The 11,392-nt window shown below is 37.6% G+C and overlaps 1 protein-coding gene across 1 annotated transcript in view; it reads left to right on the top strand.

Moving 5' to 3' along the window:
- The first annotated feature begins 2,648 nt into the window (after positions 1-2,648).
- The window catches only part of LOC110019143 (putative clathrin assembly protein At5g57200), a 36,567-nt gene continuing 27,823 nt past the window's right edge, over positions 2,649-11,392 (top strand). The window contains exons 1-3 of the mRNA XM_020716719.1: positions 2,649-2,897; positions 2,996-3,065; positions 3,238-3,335. Coding sequence (XP_020572378.1) covers positions 2,817-2,897; positions 2,996-3,065; positions 3,238-3,335 — 249 coding nt within the window. The 5' untranslated portion in view covers positions 2,649-2,816. The remainder of the gene's footprint in view (positions 2,898-2,995; positions 3,066-3,237; positions 3,336-11,392) is intronic.

Genomic DNA, 11,392 nt, shown 5'->3' on the forward strand with positions numbered 1-11,392 from the left:
TTGCAATATCGCGATCGGTCTAACTTTTTGGTGTCACGATGGTTTTTTATCGCTTTTTTCTTCGTGGTTTCGCAAGTCGTCCGCCTCCTTCATCCCGCATATCAATTTTCCTAATCCCTGTGCTACCCTTCGCAAATCTCACTCGCCGCCTCACCTCGCTCTCCCACCGCTCTTGGAGAATCGCAGATCACCTAGCTCCCACGCCATCGCCCTTGGAGAATCTCCTCTGCTCGCCCAGGAGATTGACGCCCTTTCCAGGAGAATCGCATGCCTTGTCTAGCAGATCTCTCTCGGCCCGCCGATCCTCCTCTCCTTTAGAGATCGCGCAAGGTATACCCGATATCCCTCTCCTTACTTCCCGCCTAGAATTTCGATTTTCCTTTCTGATTCGTAATGTATGTCTTTTCTGTTGGTTTTTTTTTTAGGTGGAGATGCAAACAATATATATTTTTTAACTTTTGGTGTGATATATGAATGAATGGTTGTTGGGTATATCCTAGCTTAGATCTATGGCTTGAGGGTTATTCTGATTTTTCTGCATCTTCATTTCGGAGGTGTAGTTCCAAGCAAGCTAATTTCTATCATTTGTGCTCTTCTAAAGGATTGTGATAAAATTATCTTTGTTATTGTCATTTATCAAGGGAGTTTTTATACTTTTATGCAACATTATCAAAGCAGGAGCACAAAATTGTCCTTACCAAAAAAATTGTTACTTAGGCCAAAAAATTGTTACTTAGGCAAATAGATCTTCCAAACCAATGATGAGTAATGATACTTTTCAAGTAGGGTATTACGGCTTTTTTAAAAGAGGATTAAAGAAAATTCAGTAAAATTTGATAATCTCTCACTCATCTCTCTCTCTCTCTCTCTCCCCCCTCCTTATGTCTATTAGTTCGCCCTTGCCTTTGAAAAAGAGCCCGTGCAAAAGGCTTTGATAATGTGTTTATATAATTCAATGCAAAAATTCATAAAAAATGCAATTCTCTAGATTTTATATGGATGTACATCAAAGGGCTATACTAATATGTAATTTTATTTTCTAATTTGATGTACTCAAACTGAAGCAAATCTTGAATTTGATTTGTTTCTTTATCTCATAATTTAGTACAACTTTCTTCTATAGTTTGTATGCTAAGAAATTTGCATCATGTTTATAAATTTTTTGTTGACTTACAAAATTTAAGTTCCTTATAGTGTCAACATGTCTAAGGCGAATGAAGAGGGCCTGTCTGCTATGTGGGATAAAGAAGTAACAAATGTTTTTTTAGATCTATGTATTAAAAAAATAGAACTGAGAAATAGACCAACCACGTATTTTAACAATGAATGAAATAGAACTGGGAAATAGACCAACCACGTATTTTAGCAAGGAATATTGGCAAAATATTGCCAAGAGGTTTAAAGAATTCACTGGCAGGGATGATGACGGGCTAAAATTCAAAAACAAATGAGACCAATTGAAGAAAGAATGAAAAATTTGGAAGGAGCTCAAACGTGGATGTACATGTTTGGGTTGGGATCCCATTAAGCGGACAATCGATGCCCCGAAGGAATGGTGGGCTGAGAAATTGGAGGTAATAAACATTTGGGTTGGGATCCCATTAAACGGACAATCGATGCCCCGAAGGAATGGTGGGCTGAGAAATTGGAGGTAATAAACACACTTTTATACTTTTATTTTGATATACATTACTTATTTTCTCTAATAAACGCACTAAACCCTCTCCTCCATTTCAATGACACAGGTAATGTCGTCAGCAAAGAAATATAAGCAGTGCGGACTTGACTCGGACTTTGAAGAAAAACTTGACATAATGTTTAAAGGGTTGTCCGTTTTTTTCTCCTTTGTGTATTGCAGCCATTGTCCAGACTCGAATTTCGCCCGAACAATAGACACAATATTTTTTCGTTAAAGTGACCCTAAAACAACTAAACAAATGATCATTTTTTTAAAATATTAATCTATCTTAACTTTTTAAATTAAATCCTTTATTCATAAATCATAAACATAAAATTTACGGACGATTTACAAATTTGCCACTCCCATTTTATTCATGTATGAAAAAAATAACCTTCTAAAAATCAAAATGTTAATATGTTTGACATGATGAAAGATTTAGATGACAAATATAAAAGATAAAATATAAGTATTGGATATGTAAATACATAAGATTTTGGAATATGTCTGTGAATACCCCAAAATTTAATCTAATATCTTATATAAATGATTAAATATTTATATGCAAATATATTTATACATTTGTGTTTTTAATGATGGACATAAAATCTTCTTTCCTGGCTTGTTGAATAGATAAGTGTGTAAATGCTAATGAAATTGTAACAAATCATTGAGCTTTGTTTATGTTTTGCGGAAAATATTTGCGTCGCAGCGTTGCGTGTGTCAGAGGTTATTCAGAGTGTACAGGGGTTATATTCACGTTATACCCTCTATAACCTCCCTGTAACTTATCTGTACCTATCAGAATTATAGAAGCACACAATTTATTCGTAAATTACAAATAAATTATAGATAAATTACAATAAAATTACAGGAGTATAACAAAGATATAACATGAACTCAAATATTTTCCGGGTTTTGCAGACTATTTCAAACTGGCGACAGTACGTGCATATTTTGCAAGATATAAAATACATCGTAATTTTAGAGAGGGAGCGTGGGAAGTTTTCTTCTCCGAATCGTCTCTCTCCTTGTTCTAACCTCTCGAGGGTTAACAGAGAAGGAGAAACGATATCTTTGCCTCTCTCTTCTCAATGGATTGACGGATAGAGGGAGAGAAATATAGAGAGAAGAGGAAATGGGGACATGGAGGAGAGCCTATGGCGCCCTTAAGGATTCCACAAGGGTTGGCATTGCCAAATTCAGTAGTGAATTTAAGGTTGGTATATTTGATTTCAAGAACGAATGAATTTTTCGCATTTTGGTTTTGTTCCCTTCTGGTTTTTTAATAATTTGGGATTGTTGAATTTGATGAAGGAACTGGATATTGCCATTGTGAAAGCAACAAATCACGAAGAATGCCCACCAAAAGAACGACACGTTAGGAGTGGGTTTGCTGTGTTTTCTTTCTTCTCTTAGAATTTGATACATTTTTTTAATTCAACTTTTTGGATGTTTTTTTTGCCATTATTATTTTAAGGTTTATTGTGATTAACTTTTCATCATATTTTGGGTTGTAGAAGCGCCATTGATCACTTTTTCTTTGTAATGAATTTCAGGAATATTTACATCAATATCTGTTGCTCGACCACGGGCTGACATAGCCTATTGCATATATGCACTTGCCAAGAGGCTTGCAAAGACTCGCGATTGGGTGGTTTGTGTTAATTTGTTCTGCTCAACCTTAACTTATCATTTTAATGTTTTATCCTTTGGACGTGGTTAATCAAGAATGGATCCTATATTGGCTTTACAGAACATATTATATTCGATTGTTTTTTTTTATTTTCGTTTTGCAAAGAAAACTTATGACTGATTAAAATCATTAGAAAATTTTTTATTTAAGTTAGGAAATGTAAGGGGACCAGTTTAGTGGACGGGTTGCGAGGTTGTGCACACTATCTAGATTCAGTAATGGAGATGCAATTCTTCAAACATGGTAGATGTGGATTCCCGAAAAGGGGGGAGGAAAGGAATAAGAAGGGGAATAAGAAGGAAGAAGTAAGAAGAGAAGGAAGAGGAAGACAAGGTGGATAGGATTTGTAATTTAAGACTTCATTTCATGATCAATAACAATTTTTTTGTTTAATCTGAGATTGTAGTGAATCACACCTAAGGGATGGAGCGTAACTAAGAAGAGCAGGAGATAGAGATAGTAATGAACAATGATGAATAGTGTCCTCTTTATAATATATTTTTTGTACTTATTGGGGCGAAAGTACAATGATGAAATTATATTTTTATTTCTATTCGGAAGGGGTTCGTGCTAGGGTATTTTACATGTATATACTTTTCATCCGATTGCTTTCTAGCTCTGTCGATTAAGCTTGGTTGACTTTGGGTCGACAGGGCCAGCTCAGTCGGCTGATTCAGCCTGGTTAGTTATTGGATTAGCTCTATTGGTTGGGGGGCGCCTTGTACCGAGCTTCTTCTCCCCTGCCTGCCCAGCCTATTGCAGTCCTAGTTCAAGCGATTGGGGGAAGGGAGGGTAGGCTGTAGTGTTTGGCTCGGATGCTCTTTTAGCTCATTTCTAACTAGATGGCTCATGCTTGGATCATTCAATCATCTTTTTGTCGACCTCATGTTTTAGTCGGTTTTGGCTAGTTAACTTGCCTCGTATGACTTTGCTCGTTCGGTCTTGTGGGCCTCACGATCTTTTAATGGTGGGTCAACCTTCATTGTACTCTTCTCTTCTAAAACATTAGAACCCTTGATAATCAGTGCAGAATCATTTTCGATGTATATATTTTAGTTTCTTGATTCTCTTAATTCTTGAAAACGACATTATGATAAGAATGAGAGAATTTAATGTAGAAGAAAATCACATTCAATTTTAATTAATGATTCAATGATTAAGCTTCATTGATTTTGGTAGCTTCGATGCTTATAAATGGGGCGCGATAGGACTTATTTCCATTCCTTATATTTTCTGCACCTTTCCTTTTTGAGTTAAACAGCTTCCGTGTGTTAGGCATTGTAATGGATACCTAAACCATATGTTGACGTTCCCACCAAAGATCTTATTCGCTCCGCTTTTGAGAAACCAAAAGAACAGGGCCTCCAAGAAGGTGAGAAGAAGGTCATTGTGAAGAAGAAAAAGGTTGCACTCCCCTAATCAGATTAGGTGGGATAATCTAATTTGACTTTTAGCGTGACGCGGAGGAACGCTCAACCTATCAAACTGATCCTTGAACCGACCACCCAACCTTCTGCTGTGGCACAAGACCCTCTGGTTGAACAGGTCACTAAGTTTTTGTTATTCTTCTATCACTTTCACTGGTGCTCCTTGATGAGGGTGCTATGTCGACTGCGTTATCTGAATGGAATCAATTTTTGAGTATGAGGGGCTTTGGTCTTGTTTGTAGGATTTGATTTTTTGAAGTCTTTGTTTTTTTCTCTTAGTGCAGATGACTTGGCTCTGATAAACTTGGTTAATGATCCGACTTTTATAGACTCGGATAGGAATTCGATTAAGGGGTCAATCATAGCTGCCGCCAGGCGAGGGCAGTCGGCTCTCGAGCGAGGATGGCGAGGTTGATCACCTTGAAAACCCTTATGAAGGATGCGGGGAGGTAGCTGATCGACTCCTGACATCCATGGATTGTTTGGACGAAATTGAGAGCTCTATTGGTTCATATGGAGAGGAATAGAGGAGACGGCGGTGACACTTCATCAAGAATTGTTGAATGTTCAGGAGATGTCCTTGATCTTTCAGGAACAAGCTGAATCAGATCGGCTGAATCAATTTATATACGAAGGGGTGCTCCTATATAGGAGACTGCTTTGACTAAGGCTTATCTTAACAGAAGCAACAAATCCCTTAGTAAAATATTTAGCGTCGGGCTAATTTCCAAGTACTTTGTTGTAATTTAAGTATTATTTCCCAAATAAAAGTAATTTTCTTGCCATGTTTCTTATGATGGTGTGATTCCGCTAATAGCTTATTATAGAAATGGCTGTTTACTTCAATTTTTACCCTGGTGCAATAGTCAGACTTCCTCTGTTTCTATCTATATATAAAAGGCGTAGTGTTGTGTAGGTGTATTCTTTTGATCTTTCCCTTCCTTTTGGTTTCTCGGATTTCATTATCGTGCTCTGCTTATGGATCCCCAATATCTTCATAAAATTTTGGATAGGTTGCCCTGGATGATCAATCCTGGATGACTCGAGCTAAGATTGACTTACAGGAAGAGAGTTACATCTTTGACTCCACCATTAAGCTTTGGGTCGCTAGTGAGGCAGACTGAGTGACTTTACTATATGACTCTGATCTCTTGTTCTATAAGGTTCAGTTTTGGTTCGGTCTTCAATTACCGTTTTGCTTCGATCAACACTCCATATTTGTCGATTACGGTGTCATCCCAGCTCAGATCAACCCAACTTCATTGCATCCACCATGACATTTGTTTTGTTCTGCCAATATGGATTCCGTGGTCCATTAACCTATTCAGCTACATGTTCGCGTTATGGGTCAAACTAATGGGTTTGTCAATTTTCCTTGGTCGGTAGATTCCAGCTGTTGAGGTTGACAAGGTGAAAGATTGGAAGCATTTTCCTTGGTCGGTAGATTCCAGCTGTTGAGGTTGGAAAACAAGGTGAAAGATTGGAAGCGGATTGGAAGCAATGATTCTACCTGGGTTCTTTTTTGTGGCGTGGTCCATCAAGATAGTCTCGTCCGTGGAATCCCCATCAAAGGTGAAGAGGAAGGCGTCGACGAGGGTGTCGTTGAAGGCCATCATAATCAAAGGAAGCAAGTTGTAGGTGCATCAATACCTCGTATAATGGTCCCGTTTCAATTACAAGGGAGACGAAATGAAGAATCGTAGAAGGAGAAATGATGAGTTGAAGAAAATGAATAGAGGGGAGAGGAAATGAGAGGTGGGAACTTACAAAGAGATTCGAAGCCACATGCAGGTTAAATTGAAAGACTTCTCGTGCGAGGAGGCAACAAAGAACTTCGAGCGGCTAGCATGCGAGAGCTTGTGTGAGCACAGAGGAAGAAGAAGTTGTGAGTAGGAAGAAGCATGAGGAAAGAGAATGTTGAAGCCAAAAGATGAGAAGTGAGACGGTTTCGAGGAGAAGTCGGAGGAAGAGGTAACCTGTAGAAGGAGCTCTTCTGCATGCTGGAGTCTGATCGCGTATAGAGCAAGAGGAGCTCTCGACCAAGCCCTAGTGTTCGGGTGAAGGAAGAACGAAGTCGAGCATGCGAAGGAAGAGGAGCAATTGAGCATAAAAAGAGGAGAGAAGAAGCTAGTGTGCCAAGAAAGAAGAAAAACGGATGTTGAGCCGGGCCGAGCTTTTGCTAAGTTAAGAACTATAAGTTTTGTATTTTAATATTGTATAATACTAATAAATGTTATAAACATAATAACATAAATGATTTATTTGAAATATGAAAATAAAGTTTACAATTAATTATTTAAAGCTAGGTGGACATTTATTGAATATTGAAAAAAATCATAAATGTTGACTTAGTTGAAGTTCTCATAGTCAAATTAAATTAACATGAATACTTAAAAATAAAGCTTCTATTCAACAATTAAAGTTACATAAATAATTAAGAGATTATTTAAGTATAATTAATGTTATGCTTCAGATTAAATTTTTACCATATTGTAGGCAGCTAATTATTGGAGGTAAATATTAAATGTGTATAAAATAAGTCATATAATTTTGAGGTGAGTAATCGTACTTTTAATCTATATTAATAATTTATTTCTTCTCAAATGTTTTACAGTTAAAGACACATGCACATGTTTTATTTTGATTAAGATAATTTTTTTATCGGTCATATTGTTATGAATGTTGTAGTTGTATACTTTTATGCATTTGGTGTATGCTTTACATAATATGCTGAAGTTAATGTGACAAATATATAAATGAGATATTTATGTTGACTGCTTATATGTGTATAACTGACTTTGCTGGAGTCGCCTCTTGATGATACTAGTGGAAGAACACTACTCATGCACATATATGAAAAATAATATTATATTGATGTGTTTTAATTGACACAATTTTTAGACGATGCTTCTATGATGGTTGTATAAATATAAAATGATATTGATATGTGTTTGTTATAGTAAGGTTCTTTGAATAACATTAAATATTTTATTAGTTATTAAAAGCTTGACTGATATGCATATCGCTTCCCTTTCTTTTGCATTACTGTGGTTTATAAGTACGAGTATTTACTGTCTCGTTTAGCTCATAATTATTTTTAACTAACTTTTCAGCTAGATTTTAAGTGATTAAAAGATGAGCAATAGAAGGAAAAATATTTATAGAAGATGCGAACAACCAATAACAATGCAACATTAAATATATTGTTTTAATTTAATTTAATTAGTGAATTTTTTATTTGTTAAACTACAAACGAATATAAAAAATTTAATTTCCACTGTTTGACCGTTTGTTCCAGTCTTGGTTGATTTCAAGCCCTGAGTCGGGTCGCGACATCTCGAGCTGGCCTTTGCCAATAAGGTGCTACAGTTGGACGTCCGCAAGACTGAGAGATGAGGTGGTGACTGCTTGGGCAACCAAGAAAAAGGCTTGCTCGATTATTGCCGGAGCGGCGAAATGGTCGATACCCAAGGTGTTTCCGGCTGGAGGGCCCATAAGTTTGGAAAGTGTGGATCTCATTTACTTTGTTTCTTCTTCCACAGTTATCTTTCAAAGAGTTGGGATAGATGAGCTAATATTCATCAAGAGACCAACCTTTTAGGGGCAAGCTAAATTTTCTTTCGGATGCAAGTCCTCAAGAGGCGCAAAGACTGGACACCGAGGGCTCTATTAAGCATGCAAGGGAGGCCTCAGTAAAGAGGCGGGAGACAGAGCTTGCCAACCCTCGGTCGACTACTCTGACTTTTTAGACATTGTCCGTGAGGGATGAGGTAAGCCGTCCGACTTCTAGTGACTTGGCCAAATCTCATGTCATAATGATTTCAGAGCGTCAGGGGGAGCGTTTGGCAAGGCCATTGTCGAAAAACCCTACAAAGCTGAGTCTGCTCGAGCCAATCAATCATGAGGAGCTTCATCGCAAGGGGAAGGCCCCGATGACCGACTATGGTGAGTTATCCCCTTTTTCATCTCAAGTGGATTCCAATGCAGTACGAGGAAGCAAAAACGAGCACAAGCCACGATTGCAAATTTGCGCTGATAATCCTCCAAAAGTACAAGAATTCTGCATACACGGCGGCGGTTCGCTACCCTTTTATAAAATAGCCAATATAACATGGTTTCTCATCTTTGAAGGGGCCTTACAGGAGTAGAGCTTGCTCATCCTGTATCGAATGACTGATAAATATCACTTCATAGCCTAGAAAGGATCTCAGCTCCAATCTTTAGTCTTTCATCGAGAACGCCGTGAATGACTGGATGTTGAACAAAAATTGGTCGAAGCTGAGGAGAAGCTGAAAAAGGCTGAAGAGTTGCTTAGCCAGTAGAAGCTGCTTTCGGTTATTGAGGAAAGTTGGGTCTTGAAGAACCAAGTGACAGTGATTAGGACGCCTTAGGAGTTTTTTTGCCTAGCTTTCCTCCCGCTCGACAAAGGTGACTCTTCTTGCAGAGAAGTTCAGAGAAGGGGTTTTCTCCAGCATTGGCCATCTGTTGAAGGCCCGACTGATTTCCTCTGAGTGGATCGATCTTGAGAAATTTTTCCATGCTGATAATTGATTTGGAGGCTAAGGACGAGGACGAGAGCGATCAAGCCAACGATGGGTCGCATGTATAGCCCAATCCTGGTTTCTATGTAATTTGCTTAATTTCTTTTCTAACGCTTGTAAAAAGGACTTTTTAGATTATTTGTAAGTCATATTTTGATTTTGAAACATAAATGAAATCTTTTGGTCAGTTTCCCTGCAATTTCTTCATTTCTTTTAATTTTATATATATATACCTGAGCTGATCGGTCTGAAACGCTATAAGTACAGGTGCAGGTCTGTCTTATGCTTTCTTGACCTATGAGTTTTTTCTTTATTTCTTCCTTATGTCAGATTAGGGTGAACTCTTGGAGATTGAAGGTCCGGAGACTCGTCAGCCAGACATTGTCCCTTCCTGATTTGGATTCTAACATCGACTGCTCGGTTTTGAGGGGGAGCCTACTGGCTCCAAAATTTATTAGTGTTTCTTTGGCTTCAGTGGATGAGAGGGTGGATGCAGAAGCTTCGGGGGTGGCCGACTTGAGTCCAATTAATAATTTCATTGAAGGATGTCAATGATTCACACTCATCAATAGGACCATCCTTAGTTCACTGAATGACCCTTTCAGTGAGTGTAGAAGATTTGCTCTCTTAGTTTGTCACTACTCGTGTAGAGCTTGTGATAAACAAAGAGGACTTATTTTCTATTGCCAAAAGGTAGGATTTCGGCGATGCTTTGGTGCAGGCAAAATCTAAAGTGTCGGATATGCATACCTGATCACAAATTTGGAGGAAGACATCGTGGAGCTAAAGGACTGCATTGTTTTTTAGAAAAGAAGGTGGAGGATGGCTTGAATATAACTTTCAGAATGTGCCAGGACCTAGATAAAGTGAAGGTTTGTTACTCTAGGTTCAACATTGACCGGGGCATCCTAATGATAAGTCATTCATCTATAACAGGGGATTTTTTTTTTTGAATAGGCTTCTCCAGTCCGAAAATACGATCGAACTTAGTGATTTTAATATCGTAAATAATAATAAAACGTTTCATTTTTACCGTCGCATTAGCAAAAAAGAAGTTGAGGAGGCTTTAAAGAAAACCAAGGGTGGAAAGTCTTTAGGACCTGATGATATCCCAATTGAAGTGTGGAAATATTTGGGAGATTTGGGAGTTTCTTGGCTTACTAAACTCTTTAATATTATTTTAAAAACTAAAAAGATGCCTGAGGAGTGGAGGAAGAGTATTTTGATCCCCATTTTTAAGAATAAAGGGGATGCACAAGAGTGTGCAAATTATAGAGGAATTAAGTTGATGTGTCATACTTTAAAATTATGGGAGAGGGTAATTGAACATAGGTTAAGACGCATCACAAAAATTTCTCAAAATCAATTTGGATTTATGCCGGGCAAGTCTACTATGGAAGCTATACATTTATTGAGAGGTTTGATGGAGAAGTTCAGAGATAATAAGGAGAATCTACATTTGATTTTTATTGATTTAGAAAAAGCTTACGATAAGGTTCCAAGAGATATCCTTTAGAAAATTCTCGAGAAGAAATGTGTTGATATGACTTACATTCAAGTCATTAAAGATATGTATACTAGAGCTGTTACTTGTGTTCAAACTGAAGGAGGATTGACAAAATATTTTCCTATTTCTGTTGGTTTACATCAGGGATCGACTTTAAGCCCATATCTTTTTGCTTTAGTTATGGATGGTCTACAGGAGGATGTACCTTGGTGTATGCTTTTTGCTGATGATATTCTTCTCGTGGATAAAACGAGAGAAAAAGCCCAGGAAAAACATGAATTATGGAGGTCTACATTGGAGTCTAAAGACATTTGTTTAAGTAGAACTAAAACTGAATACATTGTTAACCTCAATTTTGAGGTCATTTCCTTTTCTAGGGTCTTAGGATCTAGCTCTAGGAGTTCATATTGACCATCTTAGAAAACTAGAATTGAGACTCACCCTTCTAGAAATTCTAGTCAATTCCTATTTTCCTTTGATGTCTAGCATCTTTGGCACAAGACCATCGTCTTATGAACGAGCGGTTATGGGTTATTTTGCATA

This window comes from Phalaenopsis equestris, unplaced genomic scaffold, assembly GCF_001263595.1.
Source record: "Phalaenopsis equestris unplaced genomic scaffold, ASM126359v1 Scaffold000050, whole genome shotgun sequence".
Classification (NCBI taxonomy): Eukaryota; Viridiplantae; Streptophyta; class Magnoliopsida; order Asparagales; family Orchidaceae; genus Phalaenopsis; species Phalaenopsis equestris.